Source organism: Pseudophryne corroboree, chromosome 8, assembly GCF_028390025.1.
Source record: "Pseudophryne corroboree isolate aPseCor3 chromosome 8, aPseCor3.hap2, whole genome shotgun sequence".
Lineage (NCBI taxonomy): Eukaryota > Metazoa > Chordata > Amphibia > Anura > Myobatrachidae > Pseudophryne > Pseudophryne corroboree.
In genome coordinates this window covers 82321253-82348892 of record NC_086451.1, presented here as the reverse complement: position 1 = coordinate 82348892, position 27640 = coordinate 82321253, and the positions used below count along the sequence as shown (strand labels likewise).

Sequence of the window (27640 nt, the reverse complement as noted above, 5' to 3'; positions counted from 1 at the left end):
GGAGGTTCACTCATTAGATTTATTCAATCTATTATTAATTCATCCTTGGATCCACAGCCCGCAAATCTCCATCAATTTGGCCACTGAAGCCTGCAAACCATCAACATGAAAGAGGGCTGACGTAGGCAAGGGCACTACTCCCTGCATCCCGTATGGCTGTGGGACAATGCCAAACCCCTGAAGACTTCGCCAAGGAGATGATCAGCAAACACCGCAACCGACTGATCCCTGTTAATCCTACAGACAGCACACATCCTCAGACAAAGGCAGTTCATTTGAAGACTAAATAAAAAGAAGAACCTGATTATTGTCTTCCCTTGTTACCGTGTTCGTTTGCTTTGGAGATTTTTTTTTCCTTCTTCTTTAAGCCTGTAAATGCCAGTACAGAGACTATTCCTTATATGTCCCTTTAATCGATGAGGGATTTTCCCTAATTCCCAGGGTATTTCATGCGGTCACCTCCCAGATGTTTAAAACATGGAACAAGTTTGCAGGTCTATTATATCGGCGTCACTTGATCTTATTGTGTATCGGCATTTTCCCAAGTCGTACACTTTTTTGCAAAGTTTGTCAGCTGCAGAAACGAGACCTGAAATGGTGAGAAAAAGTTAAGTACTAAACAAAAGCATGCATTGGCCAGGCTGCTTAGCTAGTAAGTGTTTCTGAAGTCATTGTTCTTTTTCTGTCTTTAAGACCTTTTCATTCTCGATGTCTTCTTGTCATTTGTATACTATCAACTCCATGTGCCAATTTTTGGGTGGTTTGTTTGGTCTGTTTACATTATTAAATATCTATCTATCTATCTATCTATCTATCTATCTATCTATCTATCTATCTATCTCTAGCTATCTAATCTATCTAATCTATCAATCTATCTAATCTAATCTAAACTATCTAATATAAAATATCTAATCTATCTATCAATCTAATCTAATCTATCTAATCTATCTATCTATCTATCTATCTATCTATCTATCTATCTATCTATCTATCTATCTATCTATCTATCTAATCTATCTATCTAAGATATCTATCTAAACTATCTAATCTATCTATCTAATCTATCTATCTATCTATCTATCTATCTATCTATCTATCTATCTATCTATCTATCTATCTATCTATCTATCTATCTATCTATCACTATTATTATTATTGTTATTTTAGAAAGCACTTCCCTTGATTATATTATTATAATTTATAAACAGTGGGGGTAATTCCATGTTGATCGCAGCAGGAATTCTGTTAGCAATTGGGCAAAACCATGTGCACTGCAGGGGAGGCAGATATAACATGTGCAGAGAGAGAGATTTGGGTGGGGTGTGTTCAATCTGCAATCTAATTTGCAGTGTAAAAATAAAGCAGCCAGTATTTACCCTGCACAGAAACAATATAACCCACCTAAATCTATCTCTCTCTGCAAATGTTATATCCCCCCCCCCCTGCAGTGCACATGGTTTTGCCCAACTGCTAAAAAATTTCCTGCTGTGATCAACTTGGAATTACCCCCAGTGTACGGTGACTGTTGTGTTAGTAGGACACTTCACTGGTAGCAGGAAAATTGAGGTTATATAGCACTTTATACCAGGAGGTTATATCGGAAATTTACTGTATAGGTCACTGGTAAAGCCATAGTTGAACCAACGCCCGTTTACGGAGGGTGTTCTGCATGAATTTGCACCGCATATGCTTCAGAAATGGGCCCATCCAAATACGGGGGATGCAGTTGTATGCGTTCCAATCTCGTCCATCTACGCTTCCGAGCAAAGACTTGGGTACTATTGTATAAGCGGAGTACAGCGAGGAAGTGTTCATGCAAGTGCAACTGTGCTAGGGTGAATGTAAAAGAAAATGCATTAATCTGAAGGAATATATTTTGCACGTAGGTTAGGTGCAAGATCTCACTTGATGATCATTAGCAGTAATCCAGGCACGCATGCAAAAGTGGCAGAGGATATAGGAATAAGTAAATATATCAAAGGTTTTATTCTTGTTCTGGAAGCCCATAATATGCAAACCAAAATATATTTTTTTTTAAAAAGAGGACACTGGATGGGAGAAGTCCTAAGTGTAGCATACAGGGGTCAATCCAATTACCCACGAGTTCATCACGGCTGTATGACACACTTACGGTACTACTGGACTTATAGATTTTTGTCCACAGCCCCACAGGGCTATGTACAAACATCTGCGAATCCGGGGTGAGATCGGGCCATGAGGGTGGTGGTTTGTAGTGCCGGTTCTGACATTTACATGCCACTGCGGCGGCAACTATCCCCCTTTGTGGTTAACTGCATTGACCCAACAGAATTATTTTGCAGAAACTGTGATATAGCTATTGATATTTCTCCCAGCCAACATGGGGACTATTCAGAGTTGGTTAAAGATTTTGCTCTCGCAACAAAATCTGCGACCATATACACACATGTTGGGTGCCGATACATTGGAACAGAGGTACACCCCTGCCGCAGGTAAGGCTGGCGACATCATAGGCCGTCCCTGAAGCCGGCCATGACACACCTGCTTTTCTCGACCCCCCCCCCCCCCCCCCCCCCCGCGCGCGCTTGTCGCCAGTCAATCACCATGCATGGTGAAGGGTCACGTAGTACGCGTGCGCAGACCACAGGGATGAGGCTGCTGCATGCAAACGCAGTGGCCGCGTCACTCTCTGAATAAGGCCCTTGGTGGGATTAAACGTTCTGCTGCTTTGCAACTGCTCTTTAGTCTTCAACAATTTATTAATTCTCAACAAGTGTTATATGGGCGACTTTAACATAGGGCCTAATTCAGAACTGATCGCTGGGCTGCAAACCTTGCTGTCCTGCGTTCAGATAGGGGGGGAGTGTCAATTCGCTGCGCAAGTGTGCGATTGCATGTGTACGCGGGGGAGGCGGTCAAGATCCCGCCGGACGGAATCCCGGCGGTCGAAATACCGACGCCGGAATCCCGACCGGCACAATCCCGACATGTTCTCCCTCCGTGGGTGCCCACGACACCCATAGAGGGAGAATATAATAGTGTGCCGAGCGTAGCGAGGCACCGTGCTCTCAGCGTGGCGAGCGAAGCGAGCCTGCAAGGGGCTGCGTTCCGCTTGCCACCCTTGTCGGGATTGTGTGGTCAGGATTCTGGCGTCGGTATTTCGACCGCCGGGATCCTGTCCAATGGGATTTAGTACTGATCCCGTACGTGGGGGCTGTTAAAATCCAGTGTGTGCAGTCTCTGTGCAGCCCAGGACTTACTCCTACAGTGTGATGAGAACAGGCTGATTGGGGCTGGAGCTGACGTCAGACACCCTCCCTGAAAACCCTTGGGCACGCCTGCGTTTTTCCTGACACTCCCAGAAAATGGTAAGTTACCACCAACAAACGGCCTCTTCCTTTCAATCACCTAGCAAACGCCTGTGCAAATGAAATTTTCACATCACACCATCCTGTCGTTGACCGGCAATGCCTGTTGTTGGCCGACGTGTGTGCGCATTGTGGTGCATACGTATGCGCAGTCTATTGCTGATCGCACAGTAGCGATCAGGTCTGAATCACCCTCTTAGTCCACTGGACTGTCCATGAAACACACTGGTCATAGTGAGAACTCGAGTGTTGGTGGGAGACGGACATCTGTGGCTGCCACATTTACTACCTTATGCTAACGCACGTAACACTAGTATCCATCCGTCGTCATGCAATGCTCCGCCCACTATTTTTCCAGTTATTGTAACCTGCATTATCATTCTCCTTTCCCCATCCCCTCCGTAATGCAAGTGACATCATCAGGCGCCACTTTACCCAGTGAACACCCAGGGGGCAGGGTGAGATAATACCAGACTGAGATATTTGTAAGCAGTCATGCTTCCAAGTAACTTTTTATGCAAGTGTAAAGCGTTTAAGCAGGTCAATTATGATGACTTTCATGGGTTGTGTGTAGTCTGTAGTTAGTAAATTCGCCCTCAGTGAGTGGGGCATATTTTGCAGGTAGTAAATGACGCTCCAATGGGATGTGGGTATTTTGCAGTTAGTAAATGACTCTCCAATGGGAGGTGGGTATTTTGCAGTTAGTAAATGACTCTCCAATGGGAGGTGGGTATTTTGCAGTTAGTAAATGACTCTCCAATGGGAGGTGGGTATTTTGCAGGTAGTAAATGAATCTCCAATGGGAGGTGGGTATTTTGCAGTTAGTAAATGAATCTCCAATGGGAGGTGGGTATTTTGCAGGAAGTAACTGACTCTCCAATGGTTGTTGCATATTTTACAGAGAGTTAATTACTCTTCAATGAGTTGTATGTATTTTGGAATGAATGAATTACCTTCCAGTGGGAGGTGGGTATTTTGCACTTAGTATATAAGCCTACAATGGGTGGTGCATATTTTGCAGTTAGTGAATGAGCCTTACAGACCATTACAAGGGCAGATAATATAATTTTATTTAATGACTTCTGGAACATTTCCATATTCAGCATATGACTTCTGTAGCAGTGTGATAACTTTCTCAAGTAAGGTATACTTTTATTTCCAACTTACCATAATACACCCATAGGAAATGTAAAAGGGAAATTCTTCAGAACCCAGGGGAAATCTATCAGGAAAGGCAAATTTAATTAAAGGATTCTGTCTCAGAGGACCCTGGGTAATTTCCATTACTTGCAGATAACTGTTAAACAAACCTCAGTGCGTGTTACTATTATATATCATGATAAGCCCGTATCCGTAGGTAACATTATACCGCTGATGCCCTCCTTGGTTCTCCCTTGCTGACTTTCCTGAATAAATAGAATATCATTACTTACTTTTAGCACTAATGTCTAGCAATTAAGTAGATCACCTCTGTTAATAAAATGATTTACAAACAAGATTAAAAAGATGTTTTGCTACAAAAAGGTTTTTTTTTTAAATTACTATTTAGTTATTAATTTGGATGAAGTTCCTAAGCGCCTAGTAGACACGCCCCACACCATGCCATATTGCCGTAATGTGCCGAATCCAATATGGTTAAGATATCATAGTGTTAGCCACAGAGCACATTAACACTTAAACAAATTTGGAAACAATTGCCGAGGAAGTTTCAATTCCCAATTTCTTGTGTTCTTATTTAGTAGACAGAAACATTTTCTGAACTTTATGAAAATACTTTTCTACTAATACTAATACTTTTCTACTAATACTACTAAAATCAAACTTATATATTACCCAATTCTGCACATACCCGGCCTGAATAATCGGGAAGGTAGGAATTAAATACTGTAACGCGTTTCGTGATGAACACTCTCTTCAGACTGTGGTGACGTGTATTGTATAGCACTTATAGGTATTTGTAGTGAGGGAGAGTTGCCTTTGCTTCATAGACTGGAACATATGCTGTATATTCCTCATGTAATATGTGAGTGTTGATTTTCATGTTCTAGAATAATACCAATTCATATACAGGTTGAGTATCCCTTATCCAAAATGCTTGGGACCAGATGAATTTTGGATATCAGATTTTTCCGTATTTTGGAATAATTGCATACCATAATGAGATATTATGGTGATGGGACCTAAATCTAAGCACAGAATGCATTTATGTTACAAATACACCTGATACATCCAGTCTGAAGGTAATTTTAGCCAATATTTTTTATAACTTTGTGCATTAAACAAAGTGTGTACGTTCACACAATTCATTTATGTTTCATATACACCTTATACACACAGCCTGAAGGTCATTTAATACAATATTTTTAATAACTTTGTGTATTAAACAAAGTTTGTGTACATTGAGCCATCAGAAAACAAAGGTTTCACTATCTCACTCTCGCTCAAAAAAGTCCGTATTTTGGAATATTCCGTATTTCGGAATATTTGGATATGGGATACTCAACCTGTATTGACATCTCCCTTTTTTCACCCAGCAACCCTCTATCTGTATGTCTAATTGATTAATAATTTTTGAAAGATATTTTTGCATATTTAAAAAAAATAAAAGAAATTGAGATGTATCTAGAGGCAAAAATTTCCATTGGCAAATCTGTAAAACGCTTGGGAATTAGGACATATGGCACGTTACTGTTTGTTTTCTGAATGCTAATAGAAAAATAATGTAACAATAAGCCTTGCCTAATTGCGTACCAAAATAAATGTTTGTATTGTAATTTGTAATTAATAAAATTTCTATTTTGATTTATCTCTTCAGGCTGAACTTGGGAAAAGCATGCGGAAATGCTACTCATTGCCTGGACCAGATTATACCTACGGGCAAAGCAGTTACCTGAAGGATGGAGGTGTGGCTGAAGGTACGAGAAGTTCATGTACAGTTTGTGTTAGTAGTACCCACCCTTATGTTAACTCTGCTATTCAGAAGCCTTCCGAAAGAAAGTTGTTCCCTCTCTTCAGTTGTCTGCTGGATAAGGGAACATATTCAGAGATGCATCCTCAGCAAGATCTGCGTCCATCTCCTCACAATCTGGGCGCCACCCAGCACAGGGCAAGGCCACCCAGCATGTGGCGCCACCTCACTATGCGTCCGCAATTTAATTGTAAACGCATCGATTTAAGGTCGACCCATGCCTGCAGGCGATCCGCCCCCATTTGTTTTTAATCGAATCGGCTGCATGTGATGTCACACAGCCGCCCCGAAAATGCTCGAGACACGCCGCCATTGTGCCTGCCATGGCCCAGCAATGCCCCCCCTTCGAACGCCAACCGCTGTCAATCACCTTGCAGCCGCATCCTGGAGGGATACGGCTGCAAGGAGAAGGATCGCACACATCCAAATGGACGCGGCCATTGTGTACAGACACGCGGCTGCATCCATCTCTGAATCGCCCCCGGAGTCCCCTTTCAGTTCTCCCATAAATTGTCCATGCGAACTGAAAAGATATAGGGGTATATTCAACTAAGGTTGAAACTGCCGCCTTGTCGAAAAGACAGCAGTTTTCAACTTTTTCAGGTCGGAAGGGGTTCCGACCTATTCAGTCCCCAGATTTTTTATTCGACAAGTCGGGGAATTCGACTTGTCAAATAGTACGTGAATTGGCGGTATAGCTGCCGATTCATGTGCTTTTGAGGGAAACGGGGCCAAATTCGACAGGTTTTAGCCCCGTTTCTGACCATCTCAGTTCGACTTAAAAAAAAAGTCGAACTGAGATGAGGGACCTGAGAGGAGGAGAGGGGGGAGAGCCGCAAGCAGGTGGGGGACAGCAGTGCTACAGCACAGCACTGCAGGAGGATGTGGCACAGCCGCCGCTCACGGCAGCGTCCACCCGGCTCCAGTAAGTGAGTTCCCCCTTGCTGGAGCTGGGTGGACTCTGCCGTGAGGTCTGGCGGCTGTGCCACATCCTCATGCAGCGCTGCTGTCCCCCGTCTGCCCGCGGCTGTCCCCCTTCTCCCTGCTGGTCTCCCCCCTCTCCGGTCCCTCATCTCAATTCTACTTTTTTAAAATCGAATTGAGATGGGCATTGAATAGCCCTTGTCGGCAGTGCCGTAACTAGGCATTTTAGCGCTGTGTGCAAGAAACGACATTGGCGTCCCCCATATAAGACAGGGGCAGTGCGCGCCGTAGGCGCGCGCAAAATATATAGGGACGTGGCCACAAAATAATAGCAATTCATACTACGGTACACAGTAGTCTCCATTATTCAAATTACGCTGCACAGTAGAGCCCCTTTTATACATTACAGCAGACAGTCCCCCTTTTTACACATTACAGCAGACAGTCCCCCTTTTTACACATTACAGCAGACAGTCCCCCTTTTTACACATTGCGGCAGCCAGTACCCCTTTTTACACATTACAGCAGACAGTCCCCCTTTTTACACATTACAGCAGACAGTCCCCCTTTTTACACATTGCGTCAGCCAGTACCCCTTTTTACACATTACAGCAGACAGTCCCCCTTTTTACACATTGCGGCAGCCAGTACCCCTTTTTACACATTACAGCAGACAGTCCCCCTTTTTACACATTACGACAGCCAGTCCCCCTTTTTACACATTACAGCAGACAGTCCCCCTTTTTACACATTACAGCAGACAGTCCCCCTTTTTACACATTGCGGCAGCCAGTACCCCTTTTTACACATTGCGGCAGCCAGGCCCCCTTTTTACACATTGCGGCAGCCAGGCCCCCTTTTTACACATTATGGCAGACGGTGTACCCCTGAGAGAGAGAGAGAGATACTTACCATCTCCCCGCTGGCAGTCAGGCTCCTCGTGCAGCTCCCTCGGTGCAGGCAGGTGAGAAGAAGGAGGAGGGAGGGGGACTGGAGCCGCAGCAGCGCTATTTCATTGGTAGTAAGCGCCGCTGCAGCTGTCCCCTCCTTCCGTATTGGCTGCCTGTGGATGCTGGGATGGAGGAACAGCATCCCAGCATCCACAGCAGTGCCGGGCAGCCAATACGGAAGGAGAGGGGACAGCTGCAGCGGCGCTTGCTACCAATGAAATAGCGCTGCTGCAGCTCCAGTCCCCCTCCCTCCTCCTCCTTCTCCGCTGCCCGGCGCTGTAACTCTCCTCCCCAGTGCGGCGGCGGCGCACGGGGCAGACTTCAGAGGCGGCATGTAATGAGTCAATTTGACTCATTACATGCCGCTGGCCGTGCGCCCTCAGGGCAACTGCGCTGTGTGCCAAGCCCACTTGGCACACACGTAGTTACGGCTCTGCTTGTCAGATCCATTCCGACAAATGCGTGTCGGAATGGATCCGACCTCAATTGAATATACCCCATATAGCGCAATATTCTTAGATATGAATACACTCTACCTAATAAAAAGCTGATCCAGTTACATATTTAAAACTTGAAATCTAGACAAATCATTTGTAATTTTTTCAATGTATCAGTCCCTGCCGAATATCATTTATTATACTGGCTTCGAAAAGCTCAAATAATGACGGTACTTAGCATATACTTATTGTGATTTTTGTGTGATTATTTGCTCTTCTCCATATACAGCCATAGGTCACTGGCGGTCTGTGGAGGCCAAAGCTCACCAGAGAAAACTAGAGAGGGACTTTGTTGCCCTCAACAGGGAAGCTGTGAAATCCGGGCTGGTCACTGCAGGTGAACATCAAACATTCCGAAACACCCACAACATTTGGCGCCCTGTGCATGAAGGACACGTCAAGCCTCAAGATCTGCACTTACCCCCTGGCATGACCTTTGGGATCTCCTCAAGGTAGAACATAATCCTAGTTCTACAAAGCATCTATTTATAGCTAGTTATATATACTGTATTCGTCATTGTAATTGAGGTGTATTTAGATTTGGCTTTAGCATTGAGCGCTACTGACCAACAAAAATATTTTTTGTTAATAGTTCTTACCTTATCGTGGCATTTTTTTCAGGGCACCTTTGTACATTGCTCATAATGTTAATGCAATATTTTTGCAAAACTGTGAATATCTCTTTTTAGCACCTCAACATCATTTGGTACCGCTCACGATTAATTGAGGAAAAATGAATTTATACTGTGTATGTGTGTATATATATTGGTTTTGGATTCGGTTCCGCGTTTTGGATTCGGACGCGTTTTGGCAAAACCTCCCTGAACATTTTTTGACGGATTCGGGTGTGTTTTGGATTCGGGTGTTTTTTTTCAAAAACAGCTTAAATCATAGAATTTTGGGGTCATTTTGATCCCATAGTATTATTAACCTCAATAACCATAATTTCCACTAATTTCCAGTCTATTCTGAACACCTCACAATATTATTTTTAGTACTAAAATTTGCACCGAGGTCGCTGCATGACTAAGCTAAGCGACCCAAGTGGCCGGCACAAACACCTGGCCAATCTAGGGCCCTCATTCCGAATTGTTCGCTCGCTAGCTGCTTTTAGCAGCTTTGCACACGCTAAGCCGCCGCCTACTGGGAGTGAATCTTAGCTTTGCAGAATTGCGAACGAAAGATTTGCATAATTGCGAATAGAAATTTCTTTGCAGTTTCTGAGTAGCTCGGGACTTACTCTGCCACTGCGATCAGTTCAGTCAGTTTCGTTCCTGGTTTGACGTCACAAACACACCCAGCGTTCGCCCAGACACTCCCCCGTTTCTCCAGCCACTCCCGCGTTTTCCCAGAAACGGCAGCGTTTTTCCGCACACACCCATAAAACGGCCATTTTCCGCCCAGAAACACCCACTTCCTGTCAATCACACTCCGATCACCAGAACGAAGAAATTTCTTCGTTAAGCCGTGAGTAAAATACCTAACGTTTTGGCAAATTTACTTGGCGCAGACGCACTGCGAACATTGCGCATGCGCAGTTTGCGACAAATCGCTCCGTTGCGAAAACCACTAACGAGCGAACAACTGAGGGCCTAGGAGTGGCACTGCAGTGTCAGACAGGATGGCGCTTAAAAAAATTGTCCCCAAACATCACATGATGCAAAGATAAATTAAAGAAAAAAGAGGTGCAAGAGGGAATTGTCCTTGGGCCCTCCCACCCACCCTTATGTTGTATAAACAGGACATGCACACTTTAACAAACCCATCATTTCAGCGACAGGGTCTCCCACACGACTGTGACTGAAATGACTGGTTGGTTTGGGCCCCCACCAAAAAAGAAGCAATCAATCTCTCCTTGCACAAACTGGCTCTACAGAGGCAAGATGTCCACCTCATCATCATCGTCCGATATATCACTGTGTACATCCCCCTCCTCACAGATTATCAATTCGTCCCCACTGGAATCCACCATCTCAGCTCCCTGTGTACTTTGTGGAGGCAATTGCTGGTGAGTGTCTCCACGGAGGAATTGATTATAATTCATTTTGATGAACATCATCTTCTCCACATTTTCTGGAAGTAACCTCGTACGCCGATTGCTGACAAGGTGATCGGCTGCACTAAACACTCTTTCGGAGTACACACTGGAGGGGGGGCAACTTAGATAAAATAAAGCCAGTTTGTGCAAGTTTGTGCAAGGGCCTCCAAATTGCCTCTTTTTCCTGCCAGTATACGTACGGACTGTCTGACGTGCCTACTTGGATGAGGTCACTCATATAATCCTCCACCATTCTTTCAATGGTGATAGAATCATATGCAATGACAGTAGACGACATGTCAGTAATCATTGGCAGATCCTTCAGTCCGGACCAGATGTCAGCACTCGCTCCAGACTGCCCTGCATCACCGCCAGCGGGTGGGCTCGGAATTCTTAGCCTTTTCCTCGCAGCCCCAGTTGCGGGAGAATGTGAAGGAGGAGCTGTTGACGGGTCACGTTCCGCTTGACTTGACAAGTGTCTCACCAGCAGGTCTTTGCACCTCTGCAGACTTGTGTCTGCCGGAAAGAGAGATACAACATAGGCTTTAAACCTAGGTTCGAGCACGGTGGCCAAAATGTAGTGCTCTGATTTCAACAGATTGACCACCTGTGAATCCTGTTTAAGCGAATTAAGGGCTCCATCCACAAGTCCCACATGCCTAGCGGAATCGCTCCGTTTTAGCTCCTCCTTCAATCTCTCCAGCTTCTTCTGCAAAAGCCTGATGAGGGGAATGACCTGACTCAGGCTGGCAGTGTCTGAACTGACTTCACCTGTGGCAAGTTCAAAGGGTTGCAGAACCTTGCACAACGTTGAAATCATTCTCCACTGCGCTTGAGTCAGGTGCATTCCCCCTCCTTTGCCTATATCGTAGGCAGATGTATAGGCTTGAATGGCCTTTTGCTGCTCCTCCATCCTCTGAAGCATATAGAGGGTTGAATTCCACCTCGTAACCACCTCTTGCTTCAGATGATGGTGGGGCAGGTTCAAGAGTGTTTGCTGGTGCTCCAGTCTTCGGCACGCGGTGGCTGAATGCCGAAAGTGGCCTGCAATTCTTCGGGCCACCGACAGCATCTCTTGCACGCCCCCTGTCGTTTTTAAAAAAATTCTGCACCACCAAATTCAATGTATGTGTAAAACATGGGACGTGCTGGAATTTGCCCACATGTAATGCACGCACAATATTGGTGGCGTTGTCCGATGTCACAAATCCCCAGGAGAGTCCAATTGGGGTAAGCCATTCTGCGATGATGTTCCTCAGTTTCCGTAAGAGGTTGTCAGCTGTGTGCCTCTTATTTAAAGTGGTGATACAAAGCGTAGCCTGCCTAGGAACGAGTTGGCGTTTGCGAGATGCTGCTACTGGTGCTGCCGCTGCTGTTCTTGCTGCAGGAGGCAATACATCTACCCAGTGGGCTGTCACAGTCATATAGTCCTGAGTCTGCCCTGCTCCACTTGTCCACATGTCCGTGGTTAAGTGGACAGTGGGTACAACTGCATTTTTTAGGACACTGGTGACTCTTTTTCTGACGTCTGTGTACATTCTCGGTATCGCCTGCCTAGAGAAATGGAACCTAGATGGTATTTGGTACCGGGGACACAGTACCTCAATCAATTCTCTAATTCCCTGTGAATTAACGGTGCTCAGGTATGACACATCGCGGACCGGGTAGATAGATTGTTGGGAGGGGCTGGGAAAGACTTGGCGGTCTTGGTGCACGTTGGCACCAATGACAAAGTTAGCGGAAGGTGGGATGTCCTTAAGAAAGACTATAGGGACTTAGGAAAGAAACTGAAGGCAAGGACATCTAAGGTAATATTCTCGGAATTATTACCCGTGCCACGCGCTAGTCCAGGGAGGCAGAGGGAGATTAGGGAGGTAAATGTGTGTCTTAGGGATTGTTGCAGGAAAGAGGGGTTTGTGTTCCTGGAACACTGGGCGGACTTCTCAGTCAGGCGCCATCTCTTTTGTCGTGATGGATTGTACCTAACTGAGGAGGGGGCAGCGGTGCTGGGGGGAAGGATGGTTAGAAGGTTGGAGGAGATTTTAAACTAGGGGGAGGGTTTAGCTAGAAACTACGGGTCATGCAGTGAGAATAGTGGGGATGGCGGTAGTAAACGAAATTGGGGAGAAGTTGGGGGGAGGGTAAGAGCAGGCGGTAAGGTTACTAACATGGGTACTAAAAAAGATTTTACCAAAGCACTAACAAATGACGATTACAGGTCATCATTGCTACATGAGGTGAAAGATGACCCTAACGCAAGGGAAAATACTTATCTTAGTTGTATGTATGTAAACGCCAGAAGCATTACTGGTAAAAAGGGTGAACTATAAATACTTGCAGAAAGCAAACTGTATGATATTATAGGCATTACTGAAACTTGGTGGGACAAATCTCATGATTGGACAGTCAATCTAGAGGGCTATACACTGTTTAGGAGAGACAGACTAAATAAAAAAGGGTGGAGGGGTGTGTCTTTACGTAAAGCCATTTTTAAAACCTGATATACAGGAAGATATTCAGGAGGGGACTGTAGACACTGTCGAGACATTATGGGTAGAAATTACATGCGGGGAAAAAGGAATAAAAAAGTTAGTATTGGGTGTATGCTATAGGCCGCCTGGTATCAACGCATCTAATGAAGAATTGTTACTAAAGCAAATTGAAAGAGCAGCAGGAGTAGGAGACATAGTAGTGATGGGAGATTTTAACTATCCAGAGATAAACTGGAAAAACGATTCATGTGATACTGCTAGGGGCAATGTGTTTTTAAACACACTTAATGATAACTACTTAGTTCAACTAATTGAGGAACCAACTAGGTACAATGCAATCTTAGACCTGGTATTAACAAACAATGGGAATTTGGTATCAGGTATGGGAAGGTTTGAATGGGAAGGTTTGTTTTTAGGAAAAAATACTACGGAGAAAAGGAATAAAAATCATAAACCGATGTGGCATAACAAAAAGATTAAGGAAGTTATGGGCAAGAAAAGGCGAGCATTTAAAAAATACAAATCTGACGGGGAAGCAGAGTCATTTCAGCACTATAAGGAATGTAACAAAATATGCAAAAAGGAAATAAGAGCGGCTAAAGTAGAAACTGAAAAACTAGTAGCAAAGGAAAGCAAAGCGAATCCCAAAAAATTATTTAAATACATTAATAGCAAGAGATTAAAGAAGGAGAGTATAGGCATTTTAAAAGACAAGTTGGGAGTCTTAAGCAAAAATGAAAATGACATAGCGGACACACTAAATGAGTTTTTTTTCAACAGTATTTACTAGAGAGGACCCAATTCAGGGACTAACATATAATCTCATTAATGAGAATATCCCACTGATAGGTACTTATTTAAGCGAGGAAGTAGACCGATTAAAACATTTCAAGATTAATAAGTCACCAGGTCCCAATGGTATTCACCCAAGGGTTCTAATGGAGCTTCATTCTGAACTTGCAAAACCGCTATTTTTGATCTTTAAGGATTCAGTAATATCAGGTATGGTTCCCAAAGACTGGCGTATAGCGGAAGTAGTGCCTATATTCAAAAAGGGAAGTAAAGCTGAACCAGGTAATTATAGACCAGTTAGTCTTACATCTATAGTGGGGAAAGTATTGGAAGGTATTCTAAGAGATAGTATTCAGAAGTTCCTTGAAGTCAATAAGGTCATTAAAAGGAATCAACATGGGTTTATGAAGGACAGATCCTGTCAAACCAACTTACTTGGCTTTTATGAAACAGTAAGCGCAAACCTAGATCAGGGTAAAGAGGTGGATGTAATCTTTTTAGATTTTGCCAAAGCGTTTGATACTGTACCACACATGAGACTTATCTACAAGCTACAAGAATCAGGGCTAATAAGCACAATATGCACTTGGGTCAAAAACTGGTTAGATAATAGGGAGCAGCGCGTTGTGGTTAATGGATCTTTTTCAACTTGGACTGAAGTGCTAAGTGGTGTGCCGCAAGGCTCAGTATTAGGACCGCTATTGTTCAATATTTTCATTAACGACCTAACAGAAGGTCTAGAGAGCATGGTGTTGTCACGATCCGGGTATCTGGACGCCATTTCTTACCCATCAGATGCCTCCTAAGGCTGGCTCAGCGCTCCAAGACCGGATCCCATCTGTTATCCTGATGTGTACATTCCTGTATCCTCTCCTGTCACTCTGGGACGCTGTCACAGTAAACGCCATATTACACCTGGCATGGCGTCTCCCGCGGCCTCCGCCGCCGTCCCTGAACTTCTGCATGCAGAGTGTCTGAGTGGCGATTACGTCAGCCGCGGCCTCCGCTGTGTCCGCGTGGTTGGATGTGCATCTGTCAGCCTGGCGCCTCCTGTCTCCGGTGGCCGGCGCCGCCATTACTGTTTTCATTACCACATGGATTACAAACCAAACTTCCCTCCAAGTGTCTGCATGGGCGCAGCCATCTTGGATTCTGTCAGCTGATCATTTCCACCAATCTGTTCTCAGTATTGATAATCTGCATAATTGCCTAGCCAATCCCTTCCTTGCTGCAGGTATAAATACACTGTGCCTGAGCAAGGAAGGCGTCAGTGCTTTGGTTGTCAAACCTAGTTCCTGTTTGTCTCTCTCCTGTGATTGTCTTCCAGGTTCCAGCTCCTGTCTCAAGACTTCCACCATAGAGACCCGCACCAGCATTCCACCTGCGGTGTAGCCTGACTCTCCAATCCATTGTGGATTCATCTGTTTCCAGCTACAACATTACCTGCTTCCAGCAGAGTACAGCTTCTCTTAAAGGGCCGGTGTCCTTTCTACACTTTACCACTCTCCACCGGTATTATTATTTATCCGCTCTCAAGTTCTACATTTCAGTTCATATTTCATCGCTCCCAAGTTCATTTATTATTTAACTGGTTCCAGCCAGTATCCACTCCGTGCTAACAACAGTCTGGTTCCAGCCAGTATCCACAGCAGCCGTTTTATCTTCAGCAACCCAGCTTTTCCTGGAACACCAGCTGGCACAATTCTGGGTTATCTCCATTGCTACAGTCGGGCCTGGTAAGGACTTTCCATCTAGAAGATTTTAAGAACTATCTCACACTACCAGTGCCCTGTGGCTCCTGCCATCCTGTAGTACCCAGGAACTGTATTTATTCTTTGCTGACTTTTACGTTTTCTTTTACTGCTGCTGTGTTGCGGAGTTGTCATAATAAACATCATTGACTTTTATCCAAGTTGTCGTGGTCACGCCTTCGGGCAGTTATTATTCATGTTACTTACATGTCCAGGGGTCTGATACAACCTCCCAGGTTCCGATACATCTCAGCCCCTACAACTGAGGCTGCCTCCCGTCAGCTCAGGCCCTCAGTTGTGACAGTAAGCACTGACCTAATGAATCCAGCCGGAGACCAGGATCAAGCTGCCAGGCCGATGCAAGAACTGGCAGCCCGACTAGAACATCAGGAGGCTGCACAGGGCCACATCATCCGCTGTCTCCAGGATCTCTCTACTCGGCTGGATGGGATTCAGACAACTCTCCGTGGATCAGGCGCGTCTGGTGCGTCAACCACAGTGACTCCAGCTATAACCCCACCCACCTTACCCATTTCTGCTCCACGTCTTCATCTTCCAACGCCAGCAAAATTTGACGGATCTCCAAGATTCTGCAGGGGATTTCTCAACCAGTGTGAGATTCAGTTTGAGCTACAACCTGGCAATTTTCCCAGTGACCGTACAAAAATTGCCTACATTATTTCTCTTCTCAGTGGCTCAGCCCTTGATTGGGCATCACCGTTATGGGAGAGGTCCGACACCCTGCTATCTTCCTACACTGCCTTCGTGTCAACATTCAGGCGCATCTTCGACGAGCCAGGCCGGGTAACCTCAGCTTCATCCGAGATTCTCCGTTTACGCCAGGGGTCACGTACTGTAGGACAATATCTGATACAGTTCCAGATCCTGGCATCCGAACTGGCATGGAACGACGAGGCCCTGTATGCTGCATTCTGGCATGGCTTATCTGAGCGTATTAAAGATGAGTTAGCTACCAGAGACTTACCTTCTAAGTTAGATGAGCTAATCTCACTCTGCACGAAAGTTGATTTACGTTTCAGAGAGAGAGCAACTGAGCGTGGAAGATCATCTGCTCCAAAATCTTCTGCTCCTCCTCCTCGTCAACTGTCACCATCTAAAGATGAGCCCATGCAACTTGGCCGTTCCCGTTTAACTCCTGCTGAACGCCGAAGACGTCTCTCCGAGTCTCTCTGTCTCTATTGTGCAGCTCCGTCTCACACCATTAATGCCTGTCCCAAACGTCCGGGAAACTCCAAATCCTAGCTCGCCAAGGAGAGGGCCGGCTAGGAGTAATGATCTCCTCTCCATCTCCTCAAGATTGTAATCTCCCAGTCTCGCTTCAAGTTGCTCAACGTTATCGGAACGTCATTGCCCTCCTTGATTCCGGAGCAGCTGGGAACTTTATTACCGAAGCCTATGTTAAACGGTGGTCCCTACCCACCGAGAGACTTCCTTCGTCCATTTCTTTAACTGCCGTGGATGGCAGCAAAATTTTTGATGCAGTTATTTCTTTAAGGACTCTACCAGTTCGTCTGAGAGTGGGAGTTCTTCATTCCGAACTTATTTCTTTTTTAGTGATTCCAAGAGCCACACATCCTGTGGTCCTGGGCCTTCCATGGCTCCGTCTTCACAATCCTACAATTGATTGGACGACTACGCAAATCCTGGCATGGGGTTCCTCCTGTGCTGAGACATGTTTGTTTAAAGTATTGCCTGTCTGTTCTTCCTCCCCCAGGTCGTCTGATGTTCCACCTCCTCCATATCAAGATTTCACGGATGTGTTCAGTAAAGCTTCTGCTGATATCCTTCCTCCTCATAGAGAATGGGACTGCCCGATTGATCTCGTTCCAGGGAAGGTTCCACCTCGAGGCCGAACTTATCCGTTGTCTCTGCCTGAGACGCATTCTATGGAGGAATATATTAAAGAGAACCTAGCAAAGGGGTTCATTCGACCTTCTTCTTCTCCAGCCGGCGCAGGCTTCTTTTTTGTAAAAAAGAAAGATGGTGGTCTGCGGCCGTGCATCGACTACAGAGGTTTGAACGACATTACCATCAAGAACCGTTATCCTTTACCCCTGATTACTGAGCTCTTTGACAGAGTTAGCGGAGCTACCATCTTTACAAAGCTGGACTTGAGAGGTGCATACAATCTCATCCGGATCCGTGAGAGTGACGAGTGGAAGACCGCCTTTAACACCCGTGACGGACATTATGAGTACCTCGTCATGCCCTTCGGATTGAGCAATGCTCCAGCTGTCTTCCAGCATTTTGTCAATGAGATCTTCAGAGACATTCTATACCGTCATGTCGTGGTCTATCTAGACGATATCCTCATTTTTGCCAACGATTTAGAGGAACATCGTTTTTGGGTTAAAGAGGTTCTGTCCCGTCTCCGTGTCAATCATCTCTATTGCAAATTAGAAAAATGCGTCTTTGAAGTCAAGTCCATTCCGTTTCTAGGGTACATTGTGTCCGGTTCCGGACTAGAGATGGATCCTGAGAAACTACAAGCAATCCAAAATTGGCCGGTACCCTTAACCCTCAAAGGGGTCCAGAGGTTCTTAGGGTTCGCCAACTATTACCGAAAGTTTATACGAGACTTTTCCACCATTGTGGCGCCTATTACTGCTTTCACTAAGAAGGGTGCTAACCCGTCCAAGTGGTCTGAAGAAGCCATGCAAGCATTTCATCTTTTAAAACAAAGGTTCATCTCTGCGCCTGTTCTGAAACAGCCTGACATCGACTCTCCTTTCATCTTAGAGGTGGATGCCTCCTCCGTTGGAGTAGGAGCGGTGTTATCTCAGAGGGCTAAAGATGGCCATTTACACCCTTGCAGTTTCTTCTCCCGGAAGTTCTCCCCAGCTGAGCGCAACTATGCCATTGGCGACCAGGAGTTGCTAGCCATCAAGCTCGCTCTAGAAGAGTGGAGGTATCTGTTGGAGGGAGCTTCTCATTCAATCACCATACTTACAGACCACAAGAACCTTTTATATCTGAAAGGCGCACAATGTCTCAACCCTCGTCAGGCCAGATGGGCACTTTTCTTTTCCAGGTTCGACTTTAAACTCCAGTTCTGTCCGGGCTCTCAGAATCGCAAGGCCGATGCCCTTTCCCGCTCATGGGAGCAAGAAAATGAGTCAGAGTCTTCAGACAAGCATCCTATTATAAATCCGTTGGCATTCTCCACGGTAGGGATGGACTCTACGCCCCCATCAGGGAAAAGTTTTGTGAAACCGATGCTAAGGAAGAAGCTCATGCATTGGGCCCATGCTTCCCGTTTTGCCGGACATACAGGTATCCAAAAAACCCTGGAGTTTATCTCTAGGTCCTATTGGTGGCCAACTCTGAAAAAGGACGTCTTGGAGTTTATTGCATCTTGCCCAAAGTGTGCTCAGCATAAGGTATCCCGCCAGTCGCCTGCGGGGCAACTGGTTCCACTATCTGTTCCCCGTCGACCTTGGACCCATTTGTCAATGGATTTTATTACAGATTTACCCATGTGCAACAAGTTCAATACCATCTGGGTGGTAGTTGACCGGTTCACCAAGATGGCACACTTCATTCCTCTCACCGGTCTTCCGTCAGCTTCCAAGTTGGCTCAAGTATTCATACAAGAGATCTTCCGACTCCACGGTCTTCCTGAAGAAATTATCTCAGATCGAGGAGTTCAATTCACAGCCAAATTCTGGCGAAGTTTATGTCAAGTCCTCCAAGTCAAGCTAAAGTTTTCCACGGCTTACCATCCTCAGACCAATGGTCAAACCGAGAGGGTGAATCAGGACTTGGAGGCCTTCCTCCGCATCTATGTGTCCTCCTCTCAAGATGACTGGGTTCAATTACTTCCCTGGGCCGAGTTCTGTCATAACAACCAGTATCATTCTTCATCTGCTTCAACACCATTCTTCACTAACTTTGGATTCCACCCTAAAGTCCCTGAGTTCCAACCGCTTCCAGCAACTTCTGTTCCCGCAGTGGATATCACCTTGCATCAGTTTGCCAATATCTGGAAGAGCGTACGATCAGCTCTGCTCAAGGCATCGTTCAGGTACAAGAAGTTTGCGGATAAGAAGCGTCGAGCAGTTCCTGCTCTCAAGGTGGGTGATCGGGTATGGTTATCCACGAAGAATTTGAGGTTAAGAGTTCCCAGTATGAAGTTTGCACCTCGCTATATCGGTCCTTTCAAGATTGAACAAGTCATCAATCCTGTTGCTTACAGACTCCAGTTGCCTCCCTTCTTAAAAATACCCAGGACATTCCATGTTTCCCTGTTGAAACCGCTGATCTTGAATCGGTTTCATTCCTCACTTCCTCCAACTCCGAAAGTCCAAACTCAACGAGGCGTTGAGTATGAAGTGGCCAAGATCCTGGACTCACGTCACCGTTACGGTCAACTACAATATCTTATTGACTGGAAGGGTTATGGTCCTGAGGAACGTTCATGGACCAATGCTTCTGATGTCCATGCTCCTGCCTTGGTCCGGAGATTCCATTCCAAGTTTCCTCAAAAGCCAAAGAAGTGTCCTGGGGCCACTCCTAAAGGGGGGGGTGCTGTCACGATCCGGGTATCTGGACGCCATTTCTTACCCATCAGATGCCTCCTAAGGCTGGCTCAGCGCTCCAAGACCGGATCCCATCTGTTATCCTGATGTGTACATTCCTGTATCCTCTCCTGTCACTCTGGGACGCTGTCACAGTAAACGCCATATTACACCTGGCATGGCGTCTCCCGCGGCCTCCGCCGCCGTCCCTGAACTTCTGCATGCAGAGTGTCTGAGTGGCGATTACGTCAGCCGCGGCCTCCGCTGTGTCCGCGTGGTTGGATGTGCATCTGTCAGCCTGGCGCCTCCTGTCTCCGGTGGCCGGCGCCGCCATTACTGTTTTCATTACCACATGGATTACAAACCAAACTTCCCTCCAAGTGTCTGCATGGGCGCAGCCATCTTGGATTCTGTCAGCTGATCATTTCCACCAATCTGTTCTCAGTATTGATAATCTGCATAATTGCCTAGCCAATCCCTTCCTTGCTGCAGGTATAAATACACTGTGCCTGAGCAAGGAAGGCGTCAGTGCTTTGGTTGTCAAACCTAGTTCCTGTTTGTCTCTCTCCTGTGATTGTCTTCCAGGTTCCAGCTCCTGTCTCAAGACTTCCACCATAGAGACCCGCACCAGCATTCCACCTGCGGTGTAGCCTGACTCTCCAATCCATTGTGGATTCATCTGTTTCCAGCTACAACATTACCTGCTTCCAGCAGAGTACAGCTTCTCTTAAAGGGCCGGTGTCCTTTCTACACTTTACCACTCTCCACCGGTATTATTATTTCTCCGCTCTCAAGTTCTACATTTCAGTTCATATTTCATCGCTCCCAAGTTCATTTATTATTTAACTGGTTCCAGCCAGTATCCACTCCGTGCTAACAACAGTCTGGTTCCAGCCAGTATCCACAGCAGCCGTTTTATCTTCAGCAACCCAGCTTTTCCTGGAACACCAGCTGGCACAATCCTGGGTTATCTCCATTGCTACAGTCGGGCCTGGTAAGGACTTTCCATCTAGAAGATTTTAAGAACTATCTCACACTACCAGTGCCCTGTGGCTCCTGCCATCCTGTAGTACCCAGGAACTGTATTTATTCTTTGCTGACTTTTACGTTTTCTTTTACTGCTGCTGTGTTGCGGAGTTGTCATAATAAACATCATTGACTTTTATCCAAGTTGTCGTGGTCACGCCTTCGGGCAGTTATTATTCATGTTACTTACATGTCCAGGGGTCTGATACAACCTCCCAGGTTCCGGTACATCTCAGCCCCTACAACTGAGGCTGCCTCCCGTCAGCTCAGGCCCTCAGTTGTGACAGGTGTCAATTTTTGCAGATGATACCAAATTGTGTAAAGTTATAAATGCGGAGGGGGATGCTGAGTCGCTTCAGAATGACTTAGTTAAATTAGAAGCTTGGACAGCGAAATGGAGAATGCGCTTCAATACAGACAAGTGTAAGGTAATGCACTGTGGTAACAAGAACAAAAATAACACCTACCTACTAAATGGGGTAAAATTAGGGGATTATGTACTGGAAAAGGACTTAGGTGTCCTCATAGATAGCAAACTAAGCAGTAGTACCCAAAGTAGGACTGCAGCAAAGAAGGCCAATAAGATATTAGCATGCATAAAATGGGGAATTGATGCTAGGGACGAGAGTATTATACTCCCGTTATATAAATCACTTGTGAGGCCACACCTTGAATAATGTGTACAATTCTGGGCACCTTACTACAAAAAGGATATCCTGGAGCTAGAAAAGGTTCAAAGGCGGGCGACCAAACTAATTAATGGAATGGAAACGCTGGAATATGAGGAAGGCTTGCAAGACTAGGCATGTTTACACTGGAAAAGAGGAGATTAAGAGGGGACATGATCAACATTTACAAATATATAAGGGGACAATATACAGATCTTGTGCAGGACCTGTTTTTGGTTAGATCAACACAGAGAACTCGTGGACACTCGCTCAGGTTAGAGGAGAGGAGATTCCACACAATACGGCGTAATTGCTTTTTTACGGTAAGGACGATACATGTTTGGAATTCCCTTCCTGAGGGAGTTGTAATGGCCAACTCAGTCAACACCTTTAAGAATGGGTTAGATAAATTCCTAATGGATAAGGATATCCAGGGTTACGGGGCATAGTCACGCACTATGGTTATTATAAAAAAGAGGGGTTAATATGAACGGCAGTCAGCAACTTCCGTCAAAATTTTATACAAAATAATCGTGCATAGGAGACCACGAATAGGTTGAACCCAATGGACAATTGTCTTTTTTCAACCTTAGATACTATGTTACTATGTTAGATACTATGATACCAGACACACGTTTAACACCACCGCAGCTGCCAAGACCCGAGTTATCTGCTTTGCAGCAGGATGACTGCTGTGATATTTTCATCTTCCTCGCAAAGGACTGTTGGACAGTCAATTGCTTACTGGAAGTAGTACAAGTGGTCTTCCGACTTCCCCTCTGGGATGACGATCGACTCCCAACAGCAGCGCCAGCAGCTGTATGCGTTACACTCAAGGATGCATCGGAGGAATCCCAGTCAGGAGAGGACTTGTGAGACTTGCCAGTGACATGGCCTGCAGGACTATTGTTTTTCATGTCTAATGAGGAAATTGACACTGAGGGAGTTGGTGGTGTGGTTTGCAGGAGCTTGGTTACAAGAGGAAGGGATTTAGTTGTCAGTGGACTGCTTCCGCTGTCACACAAAGTTTTTGAACTTGTCACTGACTTCTGATGAATGCGCTGCAGGTGACGTATAAGGGAGGGTGTTCCTAGGTGGTTAACGTCCATTCCCCTACATATTACAGCTTGACAAAGGCAACACACAGCTTGAAACCTGTTGTCCGCATTTCTGTTAAAATAATTCCACACCAAAGAGGTGATTTTTTTTGTTATTTGACCAGGCATGTCAATGGCCATATTCGTCCCACGGACAACAGGTGTCTCCCCGGGTGCCTGACTTAAACAAACCACCTCACCATCAGAATCCTCCTTGTCAATTTCCTCCTCAGCGCCAGCAACACTCATATCCTCATCCTGGTGTACTTCAATAGTGACATCTTCAATTTGACTATCAGGAACTGGACTGCGGGTGCTCCTTCCAGCACTTGCAGGGGACGTGCTAATGGTAGAAGGCGCCACCTCTTCCCGTCCAGTGTTGGGAAGGTCAGGCATCGCAACCGACACAATTGGACTCTCCTTGGGGATTTGTGATTTAGAAGAATGTACAGTTCTTTGCTGTGCTTTTGCCAGCTTAAGTCTTTTCATTTTTCTAGCGAGAGGATGAGTGCTTCCATCCTCATGTGAAGCTGAACCACTAGCCATGAACATAGGCCAGGGCCTCAGCCGTTCCTTGCCACTCCGTGTCGTAAATGGCATATTGGCAAGTTTACGCTTCTCATCAGACGCTTTTGATTTTGATTTTTGGGTCATTTTACAGAACTTTTGTTTTTTGGATTTTACATGCTCTCTACTATGACATTGGGCATCGGCCTTGGCAGACGACGTTGATGGCATTTCATCGTCTCGGCCATGAGTAGTGGCAGCAGCTTCAGTACGAGGTGGAAGTGGATCTTGATCTTTCCCTATTTTACCCTCCACATTTTTGTTCTCCATTTTTTAATGTGTGGAATTATATGCCAGTAATATATCAATAGCAATGGCCTACTGTACTGTACTATATATGTATACTGTTGGTCACCAAAATGCTGCACTGTAATACTAGAAGCTATAGAAAAGTATATATATTATTGTATATATCAGTACAGAGCGGTGTAACTGTGACACGTGTCCTGACAAGCAGTATAGAAGCTATAGAATAGTATATATATTACTGTATATATATATCAGTACAGAGCGGTGTAACTGTGACACATGTGTCCTGACAAGCAGTGTAGAAGCTATAGAATAGTATATATATTATTACTGTATATATATCAGTACAGAGCGGTGTAACTGTGACACGTGTCCTGACAAGCAGTATAGAAGCTATAGAATAGTATATATATTACTGTATATATATATCAGTACAGAGCAGTGTAACTGTGACACATGTGTCCTGACAAGCAGTGTAGAAGCTATAGAATAGTATATATTACTGTATGTATATATATATATCAGTACAGAGCGGTGTAACTGTGACACATGTGTCCTGACAAGCAGTATAGAAGCTATAGAATAGTATATATTTCTCTAACGTCCTAAGTGGATGCTGGGGACTCCGTCAGGACCATGGGGAATAGCGGCTCCGCAGGAGACAGGGCACAAAAATAAAGCTTTAGGATTAGGTGGTGTGTACTGGCTCCTCCCCCTATGACCCTCCTCCAAGCCTCAGTTAGGTTTTTGTGCCCGTCCGAGCAGGGTGCAATCTAGGTGGCTCTCCTAAAGAGCTGCTTAGAAAAAGTTTTTTAAGGTTTTTTATTTTCAGTGAGTCCTGCTGGCAACAGGCTCACTGCATCGAGGGACTTAGGTGAGAGAATTTCAACTCACCTGCGTGCAGGATGGATTGGATTCTTAGGCTACTGGACACCATTCGCTCCAGAGGGAGTCGGAACACAGGTCTCACCCTGGGGTTCGTCCCGGAGCCGCGCCGCCGACCCCCCTTACAGATGCTGAAGATTGAAGGTCCGGAAACAGGCGGCAGAAGGCTCTTCAGTCTTCATGAAGGTAGCGCACAGCACTGCAGCTGTGCGCCATTGTTGTCACACACTTCACACCAAGCGGTCACGGAGGGTGCAGGGCGCTGCTGGGGGCGCCCTGGGCAGCAATATTTAATACCTTTATGGCAAAAGAATACATCACATATAGCCATAGAGGCTATATGTATGTATTTAACCCATGCCAGATATCTAAAACTCCGGGAGAAAAGCCCGCCGAAATAGGGGGCGGGACTTATTCTCCTCAGCACACAGCGCCATTTTCCTGCTCAGCTCCGCTGTGAGGAAGGCTCCCAGGACTCTCCCCTGCACTGCACTACAGAAACAGGGTAAAACAGAGAGGGGGGGCATTTTTTGGCGATATTTTGATATATTTAAGCTGCTATAAGGAACAACACTTATATAAGGTTGTTCCCATATATATTATAGCGCTTGGGTGTGTGCTGGCAAACTCTCCCTCTGTCTCCCCAAAGGGCTAGTGGGGTCCTGTCTTCGATAAGAGCATTCCCTGTGTGTCTGCTGTGTGTCGGTACGTGTGTGTCGACATGTATGAGGACGATGTTGGTGTGGAGGCAGAGCAATTGCCGATAATGGTGATGTCACCCCCCAGGGAGTCGACACCGGAATGGATGGCTTTGTTTATGGAATTACGTGATAATGTCAGCACATTACAAAAATCAGTTGACGACATGAGACGGCCGGCAAACCAGTTAGTACCTGCCCAGGCGTCTCAGACACCGTCAGGGGCTGTAAAGCGCCCTTTACCTCAGTCGGTCGACACAGACCCAGACACAGACACTGAATCTAGTGTCGACGGTGATGAAACAAACGTATTTTCAAGTAGGGCCACACGTTATATGATCACGGCAATGAAGGAGGCTTTGCATATCTCTGATACTGCAAGTACCACAAAAAGGGGTATTATGTGGGGGGTGAAAAAACTACCTGTAGTTTTTCCTGAATCAGAGGAATTAAATGATGTATGTGATGAAGCGTGGGTTAACCCAGATAGAAAAGTGCTAATTTCAAAAAAGTTATTAGCATTATACCCTTTCCCGCCAGAGGTTAGGGCGCGCTGGGAAACACCCCCTAGGGTGGATAAGGCGCTCACACGCTTATCAAAACAAGTGGCGTTACCGTCTCCTGATACGGCCGCCCTCAGGGATCCAGCTGATAGGAGACTGGAAACTACCCTAAAAAGTATATACACACATACTGGTGTTATACTGCGACCAGCCATCGCCTCAGCCTGGATGTGCAGTGCTGGGGTCGTCTGGTTGGATTCCCTGACTGAAAATATTGATACCCTGGATAGGGACAGTATTTTATTGACTATAGAGCAATTAAAGGATGCTTTCCTTTATATGCGAGATGCTCAGAGAGATATTTGCACTCTGGCATCGAGAGTAAATGCGATGTCCATATCTGCCAGAAGGAGTTTATGGACGCGACAGTGGTCAGGTGATGCGGATTCCAAACGACATATGGAAGTATTGCCGTATAAAGGGGAGGAATTATTTGGCATCGGTCTATCGGATCTGGTGGCCACGGCAACTGCCGGAAAATCCACCTTTTTACCTCAGACCCCCTCCCAACAGAAAAAGACACCGTCTTTTCAGCCGCAGTCCTTTCGGTCCTATAAGAACAAGCGGACAAAAGGACAGTCATATCTGCCTCGGGGCAGAGGAAGGGGTAAGAGAGGGCAGCAAGCAGCCCCTGCCCAGGAACAGAAGCCCTCCCAGGGTTCTGCAAAGCCCTCAGCATGACGCTGGGGCCTTACAAACGGACTCAGGAGCGGTGGGGGGTCGACTCAAGAATTTCAGCGCACAGTGGGCTTGCTCACAGGTGGACCCTTGGATTCTGCAGGTAGTATCTCAGGGTTACAGGTTGGAATTCGAGAAGTCTCCCCCTCGCCGGTTCCTAAAGTCTGCTTTGCCAACATCTCCCTCAGACAGGGCGACGGTATTGGAAGCCATTCACAAGCTGTTTTCTCAGCAGGTGATAGTCAAGGTACCCCTCCTACAACAGGGAAAGGGGTATTACTCCACGCTATTTGTGGTACCGAAGCCGGACGGCTCGGTAAGACCTATTCTAAATCTGAAATCTTTGAACCTGTACATACAAAAATTCAAGTTCAAGATGGAGTCACTCAGAGCAGTGATAGCGAATCTGGAAGAAGGGGACTTTATGGTGTCCCTGGACATAAAGGATGCTTACCTGCATGTCCCAATTTGCCCTTCACATCAAGGGTACCTCAGGTTCGTGGTGCAAAACTGTCATTATCAGTTTCAGACGCTGCCGTTTGGATTGTCCACGGCACCTCGGGTCTTTACCAAGGTAATGGCCGAAATGATGATTCTTCTGCGAAGAAGAGGCGTATTAATTATCCCTTACTTGGACGATCTCCTGATAAGGGCAAGGTCCAGAGAACAGCTGGAGGACGGAGTAGCACTAACCCAACTAGTGCTGCAACAACACGGGTGGATTCTGAATTTTCCAAAATCTCAGTTGACCCCGACGACACGTCTGCTGTTCCTGGGAATGATTCTGGACACGGTTCAGAAAAAGGTGTTTCTTCCGGAGGAGAAAGCCAGGGAGTTATCCGAACTTGTCAGGAACCTCCTAAAACCAGGGAAAGTGTCTGTGCATCAATGCACAAGAGTCCTGGGAAAGAT

At 45.8% G+C, this 27640-nt stretch overlaps 1 protein-coding gene across 2 annotated transcripts in view; it reads left to right on the top strand.

The window, feature by feature from the left end:
• CFAP77 (cilia and flagella associated protein 77) overlaps window positions 1–27640 on the top strand; it is a 429882-nt gene that overhangs the window by 208129 nt on the left and 194113 nt on the right. For both annotated transcript variants that reach the window (XM_063936766.1, XM_063936767.1), the window contains exons 2-3: window positions 6163–6262; window positions 8916–9138. In XM_063936766.1, coding sequence (XP_063792836.1) covers window positions 6163–6262; window positions 8916–9138 — 323 coding nt within the window. The remainder of the gene's footprint in view (window positions 1–6162; window positions 6263–8915; window positions 9139–27640) is intronic.